Genomic DNA, 24,707 nt, shown 5'->3' on the forward strand with positions numbered 1-24,707 from the left:
CAATGCAGCCAAAAAGAAAGAAAGAAAGAAATGTATATAAAAAAAGAAAATCAAACTTAAAGAATGTTCCCACCAACGGATTTGATAAGGAGTTTGAGCTTTCTCTGACCCCATCCTTTCGAGGTATGGTTTAAGAAGCAGGCAGCTGGCAGGATGCCATAAGCCAGGTCTCCGGCTAAGGAGAACGGCCTGGAATGGCATAGTCGGGGCTCTCTGTGAGCCGGAAGGGTCTGGGGTGGCAGCTCTCTGTGCTGGCCACCCCCTTCCCCACCCCAGTGCCAGAGGGAGGCACCTGCTTCTGTACCTGGACCTCCTCCCTCCTCCCAGCGGCCTTTACATACACCATCCACCCTGCCCGGGACACATCCGCGTCTCTGCCAATCCACGCCCTCCTCTTCTCCACAATTCACCTGCTCCACGCAGCCTTCCCTGACCAGCCCACCAGGCTCAGCTTGTCTGACCACGGCCAGGCCAAGCACAACAAGCAGACCCTGATCATCAGGCAGAATTCTGATGTGACTTTGTGAGAGTTTTTGTGAACCATATGGATGACCCTCTGTCTTAGTTAGAAATGACAGTGGTTGTGAGCTCAAAATTCAGACCTGCCAATGGAGACTCAAACACATTTCTCATTTTACCATTATCCACGGCTAATAAAGGTAGACAATCAACTCAGAATAAGTTACCAGGATTTATACGAAGGCTACAGACTTTCAGGTTAGAAGAAACTCTAAATAACAAATCTATTTAATTTTTTTTAGACAGTAATGAGTTTGGGCTAGAGTCAAGGTAGATACACACATAAATTTAAATACATACAAGTCATATATATAATTGTAATTACAATATTATATAATTATATTACATAATTGTTCCCCCAGGTCTCCTTCCCTGGCTGGGAGGCTGTTTCTCAACACCCCCGGCATCTGCGTGCACAGGCTGCACAGCCACGTCTCCATCTGCATCTCCCACAGTGTCCCCTTCATCCAGGTGATCAACCGGTGGCTGTGTTAACTCTATCTTCCTATTTTCTGCATTTCTTTAAAACTTATTCTATTGAAGTATAGTTGGCTCACAATGTTGTGTTCATTTCTGCTGTACAGCAAAGTGATTCAGTTATACATATACATATATATATAGATTCAGTTATATACATATATACATATATATGCTTTGTTTTTCATATTCTTTTCCGCATGGTTCATCACAGGATATTGAATATAGTTCCCTGTGCTATACAGTAGGACCTTGTTGTTTATCCATTCTATATACAAGACTTTGCATCTGCTAATCCCAAACTCCCAGTCCTATTTTCTGTATTTTTGATGCTCTAGCATCTGAGGCCTTACTGACTGGGGAAGGCCTGCCCCTTGCAGGGTTAGCTAATTCCTAGAGATAGACGTCACCCTGCCAGGGAGACCACCTTCCCTATGTAAACTGGACAAGCCAAAGCCCACACACCGAAAGACCTTGTTTTTCTAGCTCTTACATGCCAGGCCAATACTCTGTCGCGCTAATTACCTCGGGACAGTCTCTCTGGAGACGGTCTCTCTACCCTGAAGCCCAGTGAAACATTCAAACTAGCCAGTCCAGTGAGCTGCTCGGCCAGCTCACCCTGCCTCACTCATCCTTTCCCATGAAAACCTGCAATGAAGGCTCTTGCCCCTGCTTCCCCCTCGCTCTCTCTGCCTCCTGACTGACCTCGAGCTTCCCCGTGTGGCCCTGCCTGGCATGCTGGGCCTCTGCTTCTAGGGATCTGTGAGTATAAAAACTTCTTCCTTCATGACAGTCATTTGTGTCTGGGCATCTTACCGCACCTGATTAAGACAAACCCCGGTGCATTTTAAAACAGCGGGAACGCATTGCCCTGTCAACAGGGCCTTGCTCCAGGCAGCAGTGAAGCTGTTCACATAAGAGGATGCGCTACTCTCAGCACCTGGGTCACCAGCCGTGGAGGATATGTTACCGCGAGCCTGGAGGACTTCCAGAACCAGGAGAGGCATGGGCTTCTTTGGAGCAGGCCAATGTCACAGCAAGAGCAATCACTCCAATGGACCCCCACCCAAGGGGAAAGAACATTCTAGGTGGGTGTGCATCCTGAGGCTGAGGGAGCTGGGCAGGACTCACCTTTTCCAGGAGAGCATTCTGCCAGAGCCGGAACATCATCATATACGTCCTATCCCGGGCCCCAAATGAAGTGAAAAAGTGCTGGATTGAAAGAGAAAATGGCAAGAAACGTCTGTTAAGACTTGCAACATAGTGAATGGAGACACGGTGCTCCTTCCTTTAAGAAAGGCTCCTGAGTCCATCCTCAAATACTGCGGACTCTCAGTCACCCGTGATCCCAGCACAGGGGCTCTGTAGTGAACGGGGTCGGCACACCAGGGACCAGGGACCTGGGACCTCTGAGTCCGCACTGTCTCCATGTCCTTTAACGTTCACCCACACTTTCGTCAGTGGTTCTCTTTCTGGTTTGAAGTTTTCACCTCCATAAAAAACTTCCTGCGCCTACATACACAGACTGGGTGAGTGGTGAGCTGGGAACCAGCCCAAGGGAAGGAGAAGGCAAACCCACTAACCCACTCACCCTTTGATTCATCAATTCAGCAAATGCTTGAATATTAGTGTGTGCACTCTTCTACATGTACACACACTAATACATGTGCACACACTCTTCTACATGTTTTGGGCACAGTAACAAACGAAACAGAAAGCTCTTATGGAGCTTACACGTTCGTGGGGACCTTTCATAATGTGTGGGAAGAAAGCGACAGAAAACCAGATTTTACTGAACACGTTCTAGGTGCTTCACAAATGCTCCTTCATTTAAACCACACAGAAGCTTTGGAAAATAAACATAACTGCTAATACTTAATAAAGAGAAACCGGCTGGGGAGGTTAGGTGACCTCTGTAATCACAGAGCTGCTTCATGCCAGAAACAGAATTCAAAGCAAAGACTATCGGACCCCTAAGTCTCAGGGTTCTTGCCTCTGAAGTGCCTGAGTTCAAGTGCACTGTAGACCTGTGTTCAGTCCAGCCCTAGCCCCGAAGCTATCAGTCTTCAGGCTCTGGTTAAAGGTCAAAGATCACAGTGTTTCCTCCGCTCTAAATTTTATCCATCACATTTTCCCCATGCTGACGATATGAACAGTCTGTTTCCTATCAGACTCCTCATCCCTCTTGATGAGCTGTCCTGATATATGATGATACAGCTTACATTTTTATAGCACTTTGCAATTTAGTGTTTCCAAGTGTGTGAGGTCATTTCAGACTGTTAAATAGGCGTTGCTGGCTCCGTTTTACATTTACAAACTGGGGCTCAGAGAGGTTACATAATGTACCTACAGCCACAGGACTCTAATTCAGGTGTTCTGGCTCCAAGTCCAACGCTCTGCCACTCCACCTCGCCCCCTGCTCGGACCCCAAGCACCCTGCCCACCACGGAGGTGGCTCCCGTAATCTGCATCACCTTACCACCTCTCACCCCAATCCTACTGCCTCCGTATTAGTGCAACTGAAGGGCAGAAATCCAGGAGTCGGGGGACTGGGGTTTGGGGGAACAGAAAGTCCAAGATCAGGCTCTACTTACCTTTTCCGAGTCAGTGCAAACTTGGATGGCGTTGGGAATGAGGCGGGCTGTTTTTTCTTTAGTCATGGAGCAGATGTCTTTCAAACGAACGGTCAGCTGGCATCCGCACAGAAACAGAGAATGGATAACAAGCAAGAAGAGACATATTAATAGAGTCAGGCAAAGAGTGTTCACACGGTACCAGTTCAGCCAGAGGAAATCAGATCACAGGCTGCATACTTCTAAACCTGGAAGGGGCCTCCTTAGAGATCACCTGGTTTGGCCCCTTATTTCAGAGGCCACACGGCGAGCCTCGCCCAAGGTTCTGTCGATTCTCGGTCCAAGGAGCTTTGCTTTCTCATTTCTACACAGCCTGATAAACGTGCAGAGGTCCCATCACGATTTGCCACTTACAGAAACACAGGACACTGGCACTGGATGGGACCTTAGAGTCATCTAGTCTGTCTTTTCTCACTTTATTTTATAAGATTAGGAAACAAGGCAAATAAAGAATAAAGGACTAGCCTAAAATCACACAGCTAATTAGATGCAGAACCCAGAAAGTACAAGCCCGTTCTCCTGAGTCCCAAGGCCAGTGCCCGTTTTACCCTTCTCTTCTGCCTCCGTGGTGCCTCCTGCCATATAGTTACCTGCACTTCCCCCAAATCAAATGCTCACTCGAGGGGGAGGGAGGGGAAGGCATGGTAGAGAGATCTATCCTTCAAGATTCAGGCACGTGCTTTTGTGAATTACGCAAAGGCTTGGGCAGAGTATGAAGTCAACCAAAGGACGAAAGTGAGGGCAGCTTCCTCAGCCACAACCCAGGGGCACAGCCCCAGGGAGCAAGCCCCAGGTCTTTACCAGAGTTTCCCAGCGGAAGATGTTGCTGTAGAAGCAGATCCAGTTTTCGGAGAGGTAGAGTCGGCCCTGAAGAAGAATGTCTCTTTGGAGTGCACACGAGTAATCTGTGGTAGAATGGGGGACGGAGCTCAGGGACGGGGAGCGTTCTCAGCAAACCAGTACAATCAGGCAAGCCATCCCCCAACAGCCCCGGGAAGCCCAACTGCCCACCATGGACTAGGTGTGTGAAACACTAGTCTAGCGGCCAAGGGAGTCCCTAGCATCTCCTGATCGGGCACGGGAAGGATGTGAACTACGTTAGAGGACGAAAGGCCGATACAATTCAACCAACGCCCCTCCTCCTCCACAACTTCCCCAGCCCCTCCTCCGCCGGGCCATCTGCAGGGACAAGAGTGGCAGCGACGCCTCCCAGGCCAGGCTCTCTGGAGGCCATCACGCAAATGGGGCTCAGCCCTGAGTCCCCCCCGCTGGGGCCAGCTCCCTGGACATCCTTGCTCCCTATTCCCAGACAGATGCTCTTACTTGGGGAACCTGTACTCAGGAGCAGCCTGATTGCCTTCCTGCCCCCACATGCAGGTCACCCAGCTCACCAACGATGAGGCGCTCCGTGTCTGGAAGTTGCTTAAAGAGCTTCCTGAAGTCTTCATTTCTCTGCTTGTAAGTGGGGCTTAACACCTGCGTGACAATGGCCAAGGTTAGCAGGATGTTCCCAGGTTTGCGGGCTGGGGAGGAAGGTGCGGGAGGAGCACCTGCTTGCGTGTTTCAAGGCAAAGCTGAGGCTCTGTTGCGCCAGAGACCCCAGGAGTTAGGCAAAGGGGGCTTGGTACGGAGAAACACGGTGGAGAGGATTTGATGCTGCAGAAGGCTTTATACCCAGTGTCCATCAGTGAGAAAATGTCAAACATACTAAGCAGGGCCCATACGACATCCCAAGTGGACAAAGGAAGGAGGGACAGCTCTGGGCTACTGCTGTTCTGCCTCTGACAGCAGGAAGCACCACTGTGACAGTGAAGCAGGCCCAAGGGGACCAAGGGGACCCCCACTCCCACCCCCCGGCAGGACCCAGGATATGACGGTGCCCAGTGCAGCCCTCAGAAGAAGCTGTCATCATGAGTAACACAGTTAGCACTTGGCTGTGCCTGAACTTCATGATTGGAAAAAAGAAATCATGAAACATAAGACTAGTACAATGTTATGTCAATTATAGCTCAATAAAACTGGTGGTGGGGGAGCGAGGAATTACACCTTTACAAACAGTGGACTAAAAAAAAACCCCATAAAACTAGTACTAAAAAAAAAAAAAGCACACAAGTAGGGAATTTAAAAGCATATCTTGCGGGCTTCCCTGGTGGCACAGTGTTTAAGAATCCGCCTGCCAAGGCAGGGGACACGGGTTTGAGCCCTGGTCTGGGAAGATCCCACGTGCCGCGAAGCAACTAAGCCCATGCACCACAACTACTGAGCCGGCGTGCCTAGAGCCTGCGAGCCACAACTACTGAGCCCACGTGCCACAACTACTGAAGCCCGCACGCCCTAGAGCCCGTGCTCTGCAGCAAGAGAAGCCACTGCAATGAGAAGCACGCGCACCACAATGAAGAGTAGCCTCCGCTTGCCGCAACTAGAGAAAGCCCGCGCGCAGCAACAAAGACCCAAAGCAGCCAAAAATAAAAACAAAAAAAAAACATATCTGGCAACTTGAGGTACCCAAACTTCACTCCCTCACCAGCCCTTAGAAGACTATCTAATCCAAACCTTACGTTACCGATGAGGAAACTAAGCCCAGAGAGCAGTCCCTGCCCAAAGTCCTCTGGCTGGTCAGGTGGCAGAAGTCTCGATCCCTGGTTCTGTGCTCACCTCCCACCATCACCTGTGCTGCCAGACACCCTTGAACCCACCTAGCATTTTGGTGCCTCAGTGAAAACTCAAACCCATCAATTGCTTTAATGAATCCTTCTTGGAAATTCCATGAACCAATTGAACAGACAGGAATCCTGCTCTTTCCAAGCTTACAATCAATCGTGTGCCCGTAGGTGAAAGGCACCCAAGGATGATACACGAAGACAAGCGCACAGCCCGGGAAGGGCCAGGCCTCGTGACAGAGACATCTGCACTCCACCCAGGTGACTTGTTGACCTACTTATGCCAGGAACACACGCAGGTAGACAAACCGTCCTGCTATTGCTGACAGATGGGTCTTGGCCATTTACGCTTTCTCGCCCACTTCCCTGGGAATCCACTGGCATACAGCTGTGGCGACAATGGAGTGAACTCTGCACTGCTCATTTCTTGGCTTTCTGCAAAGCTAACGGCCCGTGAGACAGCTGAGGCTGCGGCCTGACCACCCTGGCAGCAGGCACTGACTACCTGAGCTCAGTGACTACCTGTGCCAGAGGGAACAGGAGGATTTCAGGAAGTTGGAGGACAGAAAACAGCATGACTTCAGTTTGGGGGAGGTTTTCCAGGTAAGAGAGAAAGAAGAGGAGTGCTTTCAACTACTTTGTCCATAGTTAATTTGAAATCTAAACTCTTTTTTTGGCTTATTTATTTATAAAATGAGTTTTGTATGTGCAGGTGGACCCTCTGCTACTTTCCCCAAAGCAATAGATATGCTGTAGAATCCCAAACTTCAGAACTCACCGACCGTATGTTTGAACCAAGTATCAGGGTCACTGGGAGGGAATGTCTGGAAGCCAGCCCATCCCGTGACTTCTACAGCTAGAAAAGACCTCAGAAGACAACATTCCTCGGACCCATCAAACTGATACTGAGGTATCCAATCTCAGTGGCCCCCTGGCCTCACAGAACAGAGTCCACACACTGAAAACCCTTGCCTGAGCACCTGTCAGGAAGTTCCTAATTATGTCTAACCGACCTTGCAGAGCTAACGTGGAGTGAGATATGACCCTGCATCAAACACTATCGTAAGTGCTTCACAACATCCTCTCATCTGACCACAGGGTCGTTTTTATGATCCCGTTTTAGACGCGAGGAAGCTGAGGCACAGAGAGGTTAAGGAACTTGCCCAAGGCACGTGGTTACTAAATGCGAGTGTGGAATATGAACCAGGGCGGGCAGTGTGGTCCACAGCTCTGGGTCTGAGCCATCACTCTGCACTGCCTCAGGATCCTTGCGCCAAGAAGGAAACAACAGGGATGCCCCAGCCGAGCGCACCCTCTTGTAGATGAGGTGTTCACTTACGCGGGGGGTCCCCACTAGCCTTCCATGCCTGCAACTGGGGCTTTTTTGGGGCGGGGGTATAGTTTCAGTTTTGCAAGTTCTGGAAATTGGGTGTACAACAATGTGAACATACGTAACACTACTGAAATATATATTTAGAAATATCTAAGATGGTAAATTTTATGTTACGTGTATTTTACCATACTTTTTTTTTTTCTCGGCCGCGCCATGCGGCTTACGGGATCTTAGTTTCCCCGACCAGGGATCGAACCCAGGCCTTGGCAGAGTGAAAGCACACAGGCCTAACCACTGGACCCCCGGGGAAACCCCACAATTTTTTAAAAAACTGTATCAATCAAGTCGGTCTTTAAATTTACAAAGTTCCAATATCAGCCTGAGGACCAGCCTACCAGGTGGCCCCGGACCCCCTTCAGTTGAAAGTGGACATCAGGCATCCAATTGCCTGCAGCCTGGAAGTCCTCCCTTTTCTAAATGTTCCCTCCGTGGCGCTCTGTCACCCCTGCTTCTCTCCCATCCAGTGAGGACTCAGACATGGACAGAGATGCAGGCGCAGGGAGTCTGGCCCTAATCTCCAAACCAGAGGCAAACGGAGGGAGCCGCCCTCTCCTCCCCTCGGAACAAAGCCATGGCTATGGGGAGGGGAGGGCCCATCCAGCCCTGACCTCAGAAGTCAGCCAGTTCTGCGAGGGCTGCCTCGGCGGGGTGTAGGAACTCAACCCAGGCCCGCAAGTCACTGCCCTGATTCGAGCAGGCTGCCAGCGTGGAAGGCAGGCAGGCTCGCCTGCTAGAGTCCACAGTACAGGGATCGTAGTTGGCTCCGCCACCATCTACCTTCGTGGCGCGGGAGGCCGTAACCCCCTCTCCCTGGTGCCCTTGTGCTCTAAAGCCGTCTCCTCCGAAGGGGAGGCACGGCTCACCTATTTTCATTTTAAATGGCCAAAGACTTCTGGTGCAAGGCTTGTCAAACCCGGGGCCCTCTCAGGGAGCAGGGCCAGGTGGAGAATGACAAGGGCGCGGCAGGCCTGTCACACGGCACAGAGAAGTGAGGATGCGCACTCACGGCTGGGATTTCCTCGGACCCGGGCCGGCAGCAGAGCTCCGCGCCGGCAGGTCCGTCCGTCAGTTTCTCCAGGCGCCGCTGCAGGGGCTGGCTGTCCTGCTCCAGCAGGAGGCTCCAGAGGACCCCCGATTCCGTCAGAGATTCCATCCCGGTCCTCGAACTCCGACCCCCCACCGTCCCCACAGGATGCAACCAGTCAGTCTCGCCCAGGCTGGACGCAGAGAGGCGGCCTCTGGCTCCTCGGCAGCGGGTCTGTGTGACCCTCGCTGGCCCCCCTGGCGCCCCTAGAGCCCGGTTCCCGGCGCAGAGCCTCACGGGTGGGAGGGTGCGGTCAGCAAGGTTCTCAGGCGGGCTGGCCAGAGTCTCCAGGGGCCGGGCTCTGCCTCATCGCACTCGGCTCCCAGCGTGGCAGGTCTCCAGGCTGCGGGGGACCCAGAGGGGACGTGAGGGGGCCCCTCCTCCGGGTCAGCGTGGATGAGCTGCTCCAAGGGGCCGGCTGCGGCCAGGACGTGGAGGACGGGGAGGACGGGGCAGGTGCACGGGGCCGCCAGAGGCCCGCCCCACCGTTACTCACACCCAGTAAGTACAGTGGCTCACGGCTGGTCTGAAACTCCAGGGAGGACAGACGCCCAACTCCCCAGCTCCGTCTGGCCTGTCCCGTAAGGCAGCCTGTTCAACGTGCAGTCGCTGCTCTGGGCGGGCGCTGGTCGCTGTGACTCACGGTCCTCTCCCAGGCAGCGTGGCCACCGCTGGCTGGGGCACCAGGGCCTGCTCCCCCACCCCCCACCCCTTTCCTCGCAGACGCGCTCCTCTCGGCTGACCAGCAAACAACTTCTTTGTTAGAATCGCCCGTGGCAGGAGGGAGCGGGGGAGGCAGGGCGGGTGGGCGGGCAGGGCCGGAGCCCTTCACACGCTTCGAGTTACAGGATCTGGGTGATGGTACCGGCCAACGTCCTCCAGTAACCCCCGGCCTAGCCTGGCCTCCCCAGCAGATGTTTCCTGCAATGGAAAGTAGCTGGCCAAGGCTCCGCGTCGGGGAAGGGAGGGGAGGAGGTGCCAGGGGCACTGCTGTTGTGATGAAATCTGAAATGTGAGATCTGAACAGCCAGGGACTTCTTGGAGACACACTCTCCCCTCACTGGCCCATCCATCCACCAACTCCCCCGTAGCAGCAGCAGCAACAGGAGACTTGGAAGTTTAACTCATCCCGTTTCAGATGTGCTGGTGGGGAGAAGCTGAGGTCAACAGCTCCCAGGTGTGTGGGAGGCATCGCCTTCCTTCCCAGGGATGCTGGGAGGGTACCCACGCAGCCTCTCAGACCTTGAGGGCCAAGGAGCCATGCTAAGAGCAGAGAATCTGGGCCAGCTCCAAAGGAGACAGACAGGCCGCAAGGAAGCTGAGACCTCTGGAGAGGAAAGAGCGCCAGGCCAATGAGGGCAAGAAGGGCTCCAGAAAGAGAAGCTGGGGGCAGAGGTCAGACAGCACTGGGGCCGGGAAGATTGGATTCCCAGGAAAAGTCAGACTCTGGAGACAAATGGGGCACCTCGCTCGCCCTTCCCAGTTCTGCCCGCCTTGCCAGGAGGGTCTCCAGGCTGCACACGAGGGAGAACATTGCCTTTGTCCTAGGAGTCTCAGCTATCGATATTTGATGCAGTAACGCTCAAACTGTACCGTACTTAAAAATGATCTAACCATCGTATTAAAAGTATAGATTCCTGGGCTTCCCTGGTGGCGCAGTGGTTGAGAGTCCGCCTGCCGATGCAGGGGACGTGGGTTCGTGCCCCGGTCCGGAAAGATCCTACATGCCGCGGAGCGGCTGGGCCCGTAAGCCATGGCCGCTGAGTCTGCGCGTCCGGAGCCTGTGCTCCGCAACGGGAGAGGCCACAACAGTGAGAGGCCCGCGTACCGCAAAAAAAGGGAAAAAATGTATATATAGATTCCTGACTCCCAAACCCCAAAGCTGTGCTTCAGAGGAACCTGGGGTCTCCCAGTTAAGTCGCGTTGGAGGAAGAGCCTGAGTCCTCCCCCGAACTCCTGTTCGCTTCCCACTGTGCACACCCCGGAAGCGGCCACCTCCTCCGCCCGTCTATCGCGCAGGGTGATTCCTCTCTCAGACTACCATCTTCTCCAGGAAGCAGCTAACGCCTCCAACTATCTTCTCCAGCACCTGGCATGGTGGGTTTCAAGTCTCCACCGCTCAGAAACTATTTACCACATGAATGCATTCCTTTTGCGCCTCTTACACTGTTCCTATTTACACAGCATCGTGTGTGTACACATCCACACACATCCCCACTCCTATAGGCATGGCTCCTCAGCACCCAGTCCTGCCAACACTCTCCAAGCCATATATCCGAGCTTCTCTCCACCCTGCATCAGCCCCACCGTCAGGAGTGGGGCAGGAGAACTCAGCAATTCCGTTTTCCAGGGTGACCGGAATGCTTCTCTCCTGGGCCTCACCAGACTCCACGATCTAGACAGTGCCAGGACCCAAGAGGGCTGAATCCTTACAGAAATTCCCTGGAAACATTTGAGTATTGCTGTGGCCAGATGAGGGGATGACTGTTTGGGGTCCAATGCGGTGAGTCAGGGGCAGGACACACCCAGAAAGATAAGCCCTGGGAGATGAGTCCCAGTGCTCTTTGCCTTTGTCTCCTACGCCCCCTCACGACGCCGCCCCGCCGGGCAGGGCAGCGGGCAACTTCCAGCCTGGGGAGAGGGAACTGGCCCCAGGCTAAACATTAACTCGATGGCAAACACTGGGAGCTGGGACCAAGTGGTACCCCTCCCTGGATAGAGCAGCGGGAGGGAGAGGGTGGAGGAGTCCAGGAGAAAAACAGATGGATCATGGTGGAACATTGGCCTCACCTAGGAAGAAACCAATGAAGACCCTCAAAAGAGACGCTGGACTTTCAACCAGATCTGGGTAGGGAGGAGCCAGATGTGGGATAAGGGGCAGTGGAGACGGGGGAGGTGGCCCAGCAAAGGAAGGAGAGAGGTGGGTGGGAGAGAGCGTAACAGAGAAAGGTGGAGAGGAGCGGGACCGGGAGTGGTCTCACCTGGAGACGGGGCCACCCTGGAGAAAGTTAAGATGGCTGTCGGGGGCACGGGGGTCCGTGGGAAAATAACAGAGGGGAGCTGGATGGAGGCAGAGGAAGCAGAGGCCGTCCCAGAAAAACAAAACAAAACAAAAAAAAACGGGCTGCCAAGGTGTGTCCTCAGCGATGCCTTTCAGCGTTCACTCCCACTTTCCTCATTGTCCCCCACCATTCGAATTTCATTCCTACAAAGCTTCGTCCCCTTGTTCAATAGTATGTCTGCCAGGCCTGCCTGGTCCTTCCACAGGGCCGGCACCATCCCTCTTCCCCACTGGACAGCCAGCATCCCCAACGGGGACCAGCAGGCCACCTCGGCCCTAAAGTCTCAGGGCAGCCGCCAGGGTCTGGGCTCCCATCCTCTGACCTCAGAAACCTTCCTTTCCCTAGGTTGCCACGGAGATGACTGACCCTCCAGGAAAAAGGTGAGGCAGGTGAGGAAGCACCTTTGTCCACCTGGAGCACCGGGGAAAAGACTTCTGTGACTTGCCTTCATCCAAGATGCAAGAGCCCACTGCGTCCAGTGGGGCCATCTTTGGGGGGCAGATTGCACCCCTCCTGCCCGTAACTCTCCCCTTGGTTCCCTGTTTCTGCTTATCCTTCCACCTGTGTATCCCCCAAGCTGGGGGCCTTGACTAATAAAACTGGGGCAGTCAAAGGGGGGTTCAGGGGCAGTAGATGTGATCAGGCCTGGCAGGGACTCAGGCAGACAGCCCGGCCTTCAAACCCCACTCTTGACCTGAATATCCCTGGCTGGAGACCAGAGGCTCTTGCCTCAGTCCTTCCATGTGTCCCTGGGGTCCAGCCACCTCCCTCCGTGGGACCCACGCTTTATAAAGGCCAAGATGGTTTCTCATCATGGTGACAGTTCCTCCCTGGCTAAATAGGTAAAAGTGAAATGCAGAAGAGAGGCAGGTGGAGGGGGCGGCTGGGGAGGGACAGGGCGGGGTTGGGGGGAGGCTTCCTCTCACATCACAGCCAGGCTGCTCCAGTGGGCCTGAGATGTTCGCGCAACAGTCGGCAAGCCTTGCTGACCCTCCCTGTCCTGAATCCGGCCCGGCATTTCTAACTGTCCCTAGGGCTGGGGACGACAGAGCCTTTGCTTATCGGAAGGATGTCCAGTGCCAGCGATGGAGCCTCAGGCAGCAGAATAGCTGGAGAGCCACCAGCGGTGTCAGGAGAGGGATCAGAGAGGGCTGTCGCAGAGCTGAGAAGGAGACACGGGGTAGCCTCCCTGGTGGTCAAAGTCCAACCCCCTAGGCCAACGCAGAGGTGAGGGAGGAGGACCGAGCAGGTCAAGGAAAAACAGAGAACCAGGTCACAGCGACAGGGGCGGGGCAAGGGCCTCCTGAGAAACCAGGAACGGACTAGGCCGGGCAGTGCTGGGGAGTGCGGGCGATGAACTGAAGTTTCCTGATGGGGCCTCTGCACACGAGCGCTGACACACACACACAGCATACCACAGGAGCGCAGGCCCTACAGGACGGGGGCACCGCACGCCCGTGGGCACGGACTCAGGTGGTTCTGAGCTCAGGCAGGGAAACTCCCAGGACCTGGCTTCCCAGTGGAGCCAGAGCATCCAGCCTAGGAGCACAGCCACGCTCAGGCGGTGCCCACGGAGAAGCGCACTGGTACCATCAGAGTGGGCATTCCTGCGGGTGCCACTTGTGTGAACACGCAGCATCTTGCTTCTTCCACAGACACCCAGGGGTGGACCAGCCCAGAGCTGGGGCATCAGCCTCAGGACGAGAGCAGGGTTTTACTTGGAAGAGGTTGGGGGGGGTCCCGGTGTTGCTTGAAGCCGGCCTCTCTAGAGCTCTACCCACTGTGGCAGCTGATGACCCTCCGGACGCGAAAACACATTTAAAAAAATGCCGAGATGCACTGGATACAGCCCCTGACATCTGTGGCTCAGGCCGGCTGGAGACCCCTTCACCTCCCAGCTTCCCTCCCATCTGCTCAGCTTCTTCCGCTGCCTCCCGGTGCCCACCCGCCATTTTTCTCTCCCTCCCCCACGCTGGTCCATTCTGCTCCCTGTCCCGACCACAAGTCAGGATGTCCACAGTGGAAGTCCGGCAGGACCAGGAAGAAGGCAGCACCCCGGGGCCGGGTGGCAGACACAAGGGGCCACGTGTGCCTGGCAACCCTGAATCGGGGAGCAGGGGAAGCAGGAACACATTTGTGGATGGGCCCCATGTCTGGTATGGCTGAGCTTCCAGAAGAAGCCCCAGTGTGAGAGCGGGAGGCCGGGAGGGGATCTCTGAACGCTGCTCAGCAGAGCCCCTTGTGCACTTGGCCTCTGTGAGTTAATGATTTGTGCTGGGTGGAGAGTCAGCGTCTCTGGAATCCATCTGGGGTGAGGGGTGGAGGGTGAAGGGAGACAGCCTAGGATTAATGGAGCGTGAGGGCAGGAAAGGCCTGGGAACCGGGTGGGCTCTGGAGGACGACTATATAAGGAGATTTACGGAGCGAGTGAGGGCGGGCTGTTCCAGCACGTCACCGCTGCAGGTGGAATCCACCAGGAAGCAGCGCTCGGCCACGCCGGGCTCCTCTGTCACTTATCTGCCATCAGAACGCCTGACCTCTGGCCCCATGTGGCAGCTGGCCTACCACCACCGTCCAGCCAAGCGGCGGCATCTATTTCTAGCCTGTTGCTCTGCTGAGGGCTCAGAAGCCAGTTCTCCTCTGTGGGGCTGAGGGAGAAATTAGGAGTGAAAGGAGGGGAAAAGTGGGGTGGGGGTGGGGGCAGTAAACCTGCTAGAACCAGAGAGGGAGAGAAAGCCAGCCTGGAGAAGGAAAGTTAGAAAGGAGAGCGGCAAACGGAGGTGGAGAAAAGAAAACGGGGGAGTCAGCGAGGAAAGGGTAGGCAAGGATTCAAGGGAAGGAAACTTGAGACGGAACAGAAAAGCTTGCTGGAAAGAGGAAAGGAGAGAAAGGAGTAGATAAGAGGGAGAGGGTGGAGACAAGCAGCAAGGATGAGGACCTGCTGGTTGATTTAACTGTCCCCTGGGTCTGCAGCCACGTGTTCCCTGTTCCCCTCTGAGGCACTGATTTTACAGGACCCCTCGGGAGGGTGGAGGATTTTGTGACGGAAAGGACGCTGGAGGCCCCACCCACTCCCAGGAAAGCATTCTCCATCCCCTCTACGTCCTCCCACACAGAAGGAGCTCCTCTCCCCTCCAGGTGGTCAGCTCTAAGCCACAGGGAGGCCACAAGCCCAGGTGAAGACCACTGTGGGTCCGAGGGGGGCTGAGGGGCTGAAGTCCGGCTTCTCCCTCCCACAGGCCACCTAAGCCCTCAACTCCCCTCCTGCGGGCACAGCCCACCAACCTCTGCCTTGCCTGTGCTGGGTGAGGCTAAGGCTGGGATCCATCAACCCTACCTCTGCTTGGTCCCCTGAGCAGCAGGAGGTGGGAAGCCACGGGGCTGACAGACATGTGCTTGACTTTGGGGAACCGCTGAGCCCTGTGGGAAAGCACCCTCCACAGAGCGATTCCGGCCCAAGTCCCTGCGTTAAACCCAAGCCCCTCCCCCACTCCTCCTGCCGCTCCCCCTCGCCAGAGTGTCCTCAACGGCCGTCTCCCAGGCGCCCGCTCCGGCACCTTCTCCAAGTCCACGCGACCTGCTGCAGCAGGGCCTGGTGTTAGGGGAGCGGGGAGGATGCGTCCACGTGACCATCAGGGTCAAGCACGGGCAACAGCAAGCTCAGGGATGAAAGACAGTGACCTGAGACCGGGCCACGGCTGCCCGTCCGTCCACTGTGCAGCCGCAGAAGTGGGAGCATGACCGGGCAGGCCGCTGAGACTTCAGCCAGCTGCTCTTCACGGGAAAAGTTCAAAACCCTGTGGCCCCAGCTCTGTGACCCAGAGGATGTGGCCTCTGCAGGGACCGCTTACTCCACGATCGGCTTCCACGTAGGAGCGCCTGGCTGGACACCGCATGGACGACCCCAGAGCCAGGGATGTGTTCTGGGAGGAGTGTGCCCGTGGGGCTACTGAGGGAACCCAGGGGAGAAGTCACATTCCGTTACCTGAGACAGCCTCGCTACAAATGGGCAACTTGTCTGGCTGCTTTTTCCCCAAAATGTCTTGGTTAAGGGGAGGAAATCTCGGCCCTAAGTTTAGGCCCCAGGATTGTCCCGTCCCAGAGTTCTGTCTGGCCTTGGGATGCCTCCCCAGCCCGGTCTCGTCCGTCAGGGCTGGAGGGCCCTTGTCGGGGATTCTGGGGGCGGTACGAGGCAGCCCGTCCCTGCTTGGTCTCTGGGAATCGAACCCTCCCTCACCAGCAGTCCTGTCCTGCTACAGAAGAGAACCATGGTGTCTGGTTTTTGAGGGAGGGGGTCTGGTCAGGGGAAAAGCCCACCTTTCTAGGCCCCTAAGTTTGCCCGAGCCCACAGGGAAGCCACGCTGCGCCCCCCATGCCTCCATGCCCCGAGCACGGCCGCCCCCCACCCGCCTTACACGAACCCAACAAGCAGAGAAAAGGGATACTTACATTATACCAACTCTGGCTTTTCTGTAAAAAACAAAGTAAAAGAGAAGCAACGTTAGTCAGGGAGAGACGGCGGGAATGGCCAGAGCATTCCTGGCTCCAGAGGGAAGGTTACACAGACAGCGGAGGACGGGCGGGGAGGAGGAATCCCAAGGCAGCTGAAGGCTCCCCGTGTTGTTGCTCGGGGTGGGGGTCCTCCTTTCTCAAGACAGCTCCCGAAAGGAGGCCCAGGGAGCGGTCCATGCTGGAAGCCCCCGCGGCTGGGATGGCAGGCAGCGCAGCACCAGCTAGAGCTCGGCCGGAAGGGAGCAGACCCCATCACAAGGTTCTTCTGATGGGGGCGAGAGATGCACTGCAGGCATCTGAGACCCAGGCCCCAATGGGCCCTGATCAGAAGCAAAGTACCCACGGAGACCAACAGAGCCGTCCACCCAAGTCGGCCCCCCTGCAAGGCAGGGTGGGACCCTCTGGTGTCGGGGAGTCAAGGGACTGCCTAGAAACTTCCCTCCAACTCAGTAAATGCCTCCTTCTGCCCAACTGGCTGATCACGTAAGTGACAGCGGCCAAGGAGTGGCTGGGGGGAAGGCTGAAGCACATAATTGCTAAAGGTCCTTCCCGACTCCATGGGGTTAAAATTCAATACCAACAAACCCTGGTCCGTCCCGACTCCAGAATTCAGGTGCTCTCCATTCCCAGCCCTGAGCAAAGGTAACAAAGTTTTTCAGGGAAAGAGGAGGGATGGCTAAGAGGAGGGATGGCCTAGTCTATCTCCCATCTCACTGGCCAGGAGTCCTTTATACATACACATCCCACTTGGAAGACAGACAGAAAGACAAGCAGATAGAGACAGACACACACACGCACACACACACGCACATGCACACCCCTGCCCCATCCCTTCAGGGGCTGACCCAACAGGTTTAGATTGGGTAGACAGGGGCTGGGGTATTTTCAGTTTTAAAATGCTTGCCAAGGGTGTATAATTCAGGAGGAGAATCACTGGGTAGAAGGAAGCTTTGCCTATGGGTCCACATCTTAACTATAGGCACACCTCGTTTTACTATGCTTCATAGATATTGCATTTTTTACAAACCAAAGGTTTGTGGCAATCGTGTGTCAAGCAAGTCCATTGACACCATTTTCCCAAGAGCATTCATTATTTTTCAGTTAATTTAAAATTGTATTGTTAATTATAATTTAAGTGTGCACTGCTTTTTTTAGACATAATGCTATTGTATACTCGACAGACTACAGTACAGTGTAAACATAACTTTCATATGCACTGGGAAATCAAAATAGCCACGTGACTTGCTTTATTGTAACATTTGCTTCACTGGGGTGGTCTGGAACCCAACGGCAGGCTCTCCGAGCTATGGCTGCATACGCAGAGGTGTGGATCGTGGGCACACTTAGCAACCTTTATCCCGCCCACCTAGTCTTACAGGGTCCCTACTCCTAAGGGAAGAAGGCAGGCGTGGTCTCAGGAGGTCTGCTGTGCGGTGTCTGGAGAGGCGGGGGGGCGGAGGGTGAGGGTGACTGCAGTGGTGAAGGCCTGGGCGTGCAATCGCCCCCCTCGCTGGCTCTCCCATCCCACCGGAAGAACTCTGTGGAGACCTTCACCTTCACTCTGGGCAGGCATGGGTGGCCTGAGTGGCTTTGTTTCTACCTCACACCCTATCTCACTGGCCAGGGGGCACATGGCAAGGCAGGCGCTCAATATCCTCCTCTGCAAGATGCTCTCCTTGGTCGTTTCCCAACAAAGGCTGTCACCACGGCCCCATCCGGAAGTCACATATTCCCACCACAGCCTCATCTTCTCCTCCAATCCAGAGGGCCTAGCAGGTAAGGGGCCAAATCCAAATATTCAAAGCCAACTATTCCACCACTGAGGGAGAATGGGAATCGTGGACTGAAAATTAGCCTCTAGTCATTCTGGAGGAGAGTGGATGGGGCAAGGAGGCTGCACCTTAGAACATCTTAATTCTTGGGTCCTCATTCTGAGATCACAGGGCACGAGGCTGTGCAGGTATCCATGAAAACACCTCTCTCAATAGTGGAAAAGCACGCTCTAGAAGCTGCCGGCCTCAAGCGCCCGCAGTTTGCCTGCGTTTCATCAAACCAAAGCCAGGTCATCAGACACCTGCTTCACGGCTGAGAAAACTCTCTGTACCCGCCCCCAGCTGCTCACCTCACCGTCCTGGCCTCCACGTGAGACCCTCGGAGGAAAGGGGGCAGCAGGAATTTGATCCTTTACTTAGGCCCCCCACCTCCTAACTCGGGTGAGTGGAAGAAGGAGAGTTTCGTGCACTGCCCCGCAGATGCATGGCCCTTCTGAATCTGTTTGGAAAAAGAGCTTCAGAGTGACAAAGAGCCTGCACCAGGGAACCTGGGCCCACCTCTGACTAGCTGTGTGATACCTTTGTGTGTGTTACTTGCTTGTGTAAATGCGTGTTCACAAGTACTGCAACGTCAGACACACAGAGCGAGGACTTCTGTCCCTCAGCCTGAGACTCTGCCCCGATCCAGCGCTCTGTAGGGCAGCTTGTTACCCATCACCACTGAGGGTGTCCACCCCTCCGGCCAAATCCACGGCAGCCCCTGGGAACAGCCATGTGGGTGTGAGTCTCCCTAAACTCAGTTTGATCTCCATGGCTCTGCTTTCCAGGACTGAGTCCTGGAGGAGCTGCTGGACCGGGAGGGCCCAGCTCACAGGGCAGGGAGGCCAGGGAGCAGTGGCCCCGGAGGGTGAGAGGGGTGTCCAGTGGCACGCATGAAGTCTCTGCCCTGGTGGGTTCTCGAAAATGTCCTCCTGTGCACAGAGGGCCAGAGGCAAGGGAAGAACAGAACGAGGGAGTGGGGCGAGGGCTTTCTGACAGGTGATAAGTGGATCTGGGCAAAGCGGGAGGGCGGAGTCAGGAAAACCGCCCGAAGGCAGAGCTGCCGGGACAGGGCTGAGCTGAGCAGGTTTCTAAACTCCTCGCCAGAGGTGTGAGGAGCGAGCACCTTAGGGACTCCAAGGCCCCTGGAAACAGACAAGTTCCTTACACATCCCCCCAGTGCAAAGGCCCGGGAGTCTGGAGGACGGGGTGTGGGCAGAGGAGGGACGGAGGAGCACTAGTTAGAGGAGTTGGGGGGAAAGAACAATTTCTTACTTTGATCAGGTTAAGTCTGTCATACTGGAAAGGAAACCACAAAAATTAGGATTGAACAACAGGGACAGAGTCAAAGGGGAAAAGGCGTTCCAGAGCTACAGAGCCCGCGACACCGCACACCCAGCGCGGGGAGACACAATGCGGGGGCCAAGCAAGGACCGGCCTGGGCTCCCGGCACCGCAGCGCCCGGTTCCGGAGCTGGCGGAGCAGGAAACGGCTGCGGGCTCCCCCTGGCGGCCACAAGCCAGCACTACAGAGCGGAAGCTGGGCGGTGGCACAAACTAAGGGGTCCTGGACTAGACCTGGGCCTTGACGTCTAGCCCATGGCTCTGGGCAGGGCTGCCCCGGGCAGGGCCCGCCTCAGCAGGACAGCTGCAGAGTCACAGGAGCGGGGCCTCGCCGGCTACCTCGTCCAACCTCAGTGTACTAACACACGAGGAAATGGGGGCGCAAGAGAAGGGCAGGCAGACACTGTGAGCGAGGCCCGGCTTCAGGGAGAAGTGGCCTGAAAAATAGGAGGTCACCTCCTCTAGTGCACAGGACGCAGGGAGCAAGGTGGCCTGGCTGTGAGAATAGTGGCAGGAGCTCTGGCCACCAGACCCCTCGCTGTGGTTGCATTCGGTCAACCTGAGAAAAGGCTCCACTGGGGGAGGGGTATCCCCACCACAAGACCCGCCTCCCTCTCCTCACCTCACCCCTGCAGCTTTCCCTCGCTCCCTGCTCCGGGCCCTGACCGCGCAGAGCCTCATTCCTACACTGGTCCCCGTGTGTCTTCTCTGTCCCGCACGCACACTTCCCAGACCAACCACGGCTGCCACCACGTCCGCCTGGGGTGGCAGGCCTCCCTCCCCGCCACAAGTCAGTCCTTGTTAACTGCTGTGCTGTCGGTCGGTGACGATGGTCACAGCTGGGGAGAGGATGGGACCTCGGTCTGTGGCTGATGGGTTCAGGCACCGCCTCACCCAAGCTCTTCGCGGGGAAAGAAAACCTGGACCCCACCAGTCACCTCCCTCTTCAGCTCTCAGGAAAGGGGCTGAGGTGCACTCTGGGCTCTCGCTCAGCTCTTGGTCTCTTCCTGATGTCTTGTTCTGCCCCTCCACAATCCCGCTGGGAGTTCCAGCCTGGTTCCCTGCACCCACTCCCCGCCTCAGACGGGAGCTCTCCTGCCTTCATCGAGCATCCCAGCTACTCATGTGGTTCTGAAGGTCAGGTTAGGTTTGTGGATAATCTGGGCACAAATAATCAGGATAATCTGTGTTTCTTATCTCCCTTCCCAGACTAGACGCTGCCTGGGGGTGGGAACCTGGTCTTCATACCCTTTCTTAAGGAAGACTTACCATTGAGGAGTTTTTAAAAATCCTCATCATTGGCTACTCCGCTCAACCCATCACCTGACCCAAAGAGGCGCTGTTAAGTGCTGATTTAAGTGCTGTCGACCATAAATAAGTATTGCTCTCTGCTCACTGAGTGCCTTGCTAGGCACAGGGGTAAGAGGGTAAGGAAGCTTAGAGCTTGACCTTAGGATGGAAAAGTGTGTAAACACTGTGGGCAGAGGCAGAGAAATGGAATAACTGGATGCCCTGTCCCGCTGCATCTGCCCTCTCCCCAGCCAGAGGCGTGAGGGGCTCAGGAGCGGCTGACGGAGGTCACCTCCAAACCCCATCCCCAAAAGGCCTGCACCTGCCGAGCCCCCCGAACCCACAGGGGACTCCTGGGGGCCTCCTCGGGGCAGGCAGGGTTCCTCCTGCCCTGCCCACAGCCAGCAGCTGGTGGTTTAAAATCCTCAGAGCTAAGATGAGTTTTTAGCCTGAAGGTCATAGACTAGGATTAGCCCTGTAGCCACTGGTTCATCCCTCAGTAACCAGAACAGCTGTTGAACCCTGCTCCTCCCCAAAGCCCTTACAGAGGCTTGAGGCTATGACTAAGTCATCCCTCAGCTCTCTCTTCTTCAGGCTGTAGCCACCCCCTTCCTCCGTGGGTATCATTTCCTGAGCCCCGCTGTTGTAAAACACCTATTATTCACCCTCCATTCCCTCCAAGTTCTCCTCAGGCCTTTGAAATCCTGGGGTCCTGGGCAGACTCTGGCACGGGCTCCCTGACCTGGTTACATCCGTGCAGGGCCTGAGCAGGGACAACTCTCAACGTCCACGACCTCCCGGGGCTGGTGCCACGCCCTCTGAGAGAAGACTTCTCCTCTGATCACCAGCCAGGATCCTAAGAACACCAGGAGCCCCAGGCTGGATGGTGGGTGGAAGCATTAAGGGGCGCTCAGGCTGAGCAGCTCTCAGCGGGCAAGCGGAGGGAAGGAGCGGGCCAGGGTGAGCTCCTGGGGTCGCTCTACCGCACCAGGGAACTCGTGTAAGGGAATTCGTGACCCTCAATCAGCTCGCCTGGGGAATCAGGAATCGCCCACCAGAGCACGTACAAGGGGGTATCAGGACCTGCAGCCCCACCAGATTGCGTGGGGTGGGGGGCTCCCTTCCCCAGAGGAATGAAACTAAGCCCTGGCAGGACTCTGCTTCTAGATGGCACCAGGAAAGTAGGGAACAGACGCCCAGCCGAGGCAGTGTTTGGGGCGCAGGCAGAGACACGGGGGTGGGGGGCGGGTCTGGTCTCCGACTCCGGGTGCAGTGGGAATGGTCCGCTCAGTGACCTCAGCCAGCCTGCCAGGGGCAGTGGGGCCGGCCCTTCTGGGAAAGGGGCCAAGCAAGACGCATGGGCCAAGATGGGCGAGGGAAGAGGGAGGGATGCGGAGCACTACAGACAGTTCAACACCGGAGGGGAGACCAAAGACAGAGACAAAAGATGGCTTACTTTTGAGAGGCGCTTGTGAGACTAAGACCATGCATGCAAAGAAGGTATTTGGGAGATGGGGTGGGGCGGGGAGAGGAGGAAGAACAAGAAATCAAACGACAAATTCAGGTGGGAAGCCAGCTCCCGAGCCTCCCGGGGTCCCCTCCCGTCCCGGGGGCCTGTGAGTCCAGCAGGTAAGAGAAGCTTTTGAAGGAGCATCTAGGCAAAGATATCTCCTGCTTCCCAAAGGACTAAGGGGGTGGGGGAGAAGAAAGTCTCTGGGGACCATAAGTAGCCCAGGTCCCTCGGGGCTTATTTTATGCCCTTCCTTAGGCAAAGGCCCAGGGCTCAGGTGGCAACTCTGACACACTTGGGAGGGATGGAGAGCCCTGTCACCGTCCTCTTGGCCGGATGAGTACCAAGTAGGTTATTACCAAAGGTCAGGCAGGGTGGTGGCCAGGGCGGAGGTGAAAACGGCATTCCGCAACCTTCCCTGAGGACTCCCTTCCTGGCACTACAGTTGTCCCAAATAACGTTCCCTTCTACCCCAAATTTGGAAAAGGTAGCAGGGCTAAACAGATGACCCCTCCTGACCCCCAGAGCACCTCTCCTCCAAGTCTCAAGGCCCGTGAGGCTCCCTAGCCCCTAAAGAGAGATAACGGTCATTGCGGAGTCATTTTTCCAGCTCCCGGGGCCCTCTCGGAGTGCTTAGCTGAGATGATAAAATTTAACTAGGGTCTCTCTCCCCTGCCGGCCCCGCCTCGCCTCACTGAATCAAGGCTATCTCTGGGACACTAGGGGCCGGCCAATCACGTCAGGTCCCTGGATGATGGGGTTCTCTGCCTCACCGTCCCCCCGGTGCCAGCTTCCCTGCAGCCGGCTAACGAGCAAGGACAGAGTCCCCGGCGGGGTCCAGCTCACCTTGGAGTTCTTACCACCGCTGCGGCCGGACTGCGAGGGGCAGCTGCGCTGCACGCCCTGCTCCGGCGTGGACGGGGACTTGTCCGAGGAGTGGTCTGAGCCCTTCTCCACCATGCTGTCTCCGTCCGGGTTCTGAGGGGGTGGCGAGCGAGACCGCTTCCGGAGGATGGGGGAGCAGGCCGGCGTGCTGCGGTTGGAGTTACTGGCAGTGCTGCAGGGGCAGACGGAGAGAGGGGGCGGGGTGGAGAGGGACGGGGAGGAGAGACAAGCAGTCAGTGACTGAAGGCCAAAGACGGGTCCCAACGAGCCAGCTCGGGGAGCCAGGGTTCGGGGCTGGGGAGAAATAGGGAGCAAAGGGCCCAGCTATGGACTTGCTGCACCATAATACTGCTGCTGGCCAGGAGGGGGCGGTGGTGTCCACGTGAAATGGAAATAGCAATAGGAAGGGGTAAGTAGGGCAATTAGACATGGAGAGATTCGTTCACCCGGCCATCCATCCGACCATCTGTCTGTCCATCCATCCATCAGATACTGTTAGGACACCCCCGCCCCCCCATTATATGCCAAGAACTGTCTAGGGAACACGGAATTTAAGATCTGAAAGGCTCATCAGAGATCATATCAGTACTATCAGCTCATTTTATACATGCTGCAAAATCCAGTTTCTATATTTGGTTTTGGAGATATTTGCCCATAAAAGTAACAAAAAGAATCCCACTTTCCAAAGCATTCACAACATATTATTTCACTGGGTCCTTAAATCATTCCACCAAGGTAGTAATGACAAGTGCCATAATTCCTATCTTTAAAATGAAGACCAGTGTGTGGCAAAGAGAATCAAGTGTCCTCTGATCACAGAGGGCTTAGAATTCACTTGCAGAAGGTACCTTGTGCATCCCACCGTACCAAATCCCCTCACGTCAAGGCTTATAAACTGTGTAAATATTTAGCTTGTGTTCTTAATGGACTAGAGGAGATGAAGAAAGGAAGAGGAGAAGAAAATTAAGTGCAGTGAAGTTCTAACAGGTGTTTGCTTTGCTCTGAGAGAATGGAGGAAGGAAAGAGACGGGGGAAGGAAAGGTTATGGAGGAAAGAGGCGGGAAACGGGAAGGAAAGCCCACGTGAGACTGGACAGCCAAAGCAGCACGAGGGGAGGGGGTGAAAAGCCCAAGGCCTGGCACAGGGCAGTCAGAGCAGGCTCGGGGCTCTGGGCACAGCCGGATGGATGCGAGGCAGTCAGGGCCCCAGGAAGCACCCTGGGAAGCTGCATCCCCACCTTCCCTCAGCGAGTGGAGTGCAGGGAGGGGAACGCTGCCATTTGCATGAAGATCCAGCTGCAACCTCAGATGTCCCATTGGACCCATCTGCAATGCAAACCACGCCCCTTGCAGCAGAACCTTCCACCTGGGGATCCTTGGCAGAGAGAAAAGGAAGGAAGCCCAAAGGCCCAAACCAGCCAAGTGCAGGAGGAGGGCAGCAGCAGGGCAAGGGCAGGGCTCTGACTTTTGGAAGGAAACGGATGGAGAGAAGAAACAAAAGGAGACCAGAATAAAGGAAGCCAAATGTG

General features: G+C 55.6%; 1 protein-coding gene across 9 annotated transcripts in view; it reads right to left on the reverse strand.

Annotated features, from left to right (window-relative positions):
* Positions 1–24,707, reverse strand: part of GRAMD1B (GRAM domain containing 1B) — a gene marked incomplete at both ends in the record, with an annotated part of 165,837 nt that overhangs the window by 19,745 nt on the left and 121,385 nt on the right. For 4 of the 9 annotated variants that reach the window (XM_079708313.1, XM_079708310.1, XM_079708311.1 and 1 more), the window contains 6 exons: positions 2,128–2,208; positions 3,591–3,686; positions 4,431–4,534; positions 5,021–5,105; positions 16,278–16,298; positions 23,141–23,351. In XM_079708313.1, the coding sequence (XP_079564439.1) occupies positions 2,128–2,208; positions 3,591–3,686; positions 4,431–4,534; positions 5,021–5,105; positions 16,278–16,298; positions 23,141–23,351 (598 nt within the window). Of the gene's footprint in view, positions 1–2,127; positions 2,209–3,590; positions 3,687–4,430; positions 4,535–5,020; positions 5,106–8,688; positions 8,836–16,277; positions 16,299–19,426; positions 19,451–22,240; positions 22,262–23,140; positions 23,352–24,707 lie in introns of those variants that run through there. The other 5 variants (XM_079708312.1, XM_079708309.1, XM_079708317.1 and 2 more) reach the window with 4 other exon arrangements.

The sequence above is a fragment of the Hyperoodon ampullatus genome (genome assembly GCF_949752795.1).
Source record: "Hyperoodon ampullatus genome assembly, chromosome: 7".
In the NCBI taxonomy this organism is placed as follows: domain Eukaryota; kingdom Metazoa; phylum Chordata; class Mammalia; order Artiodactyla; family Ziphiidae; genus Hyperoodon; species Hyperoodon ampullatus.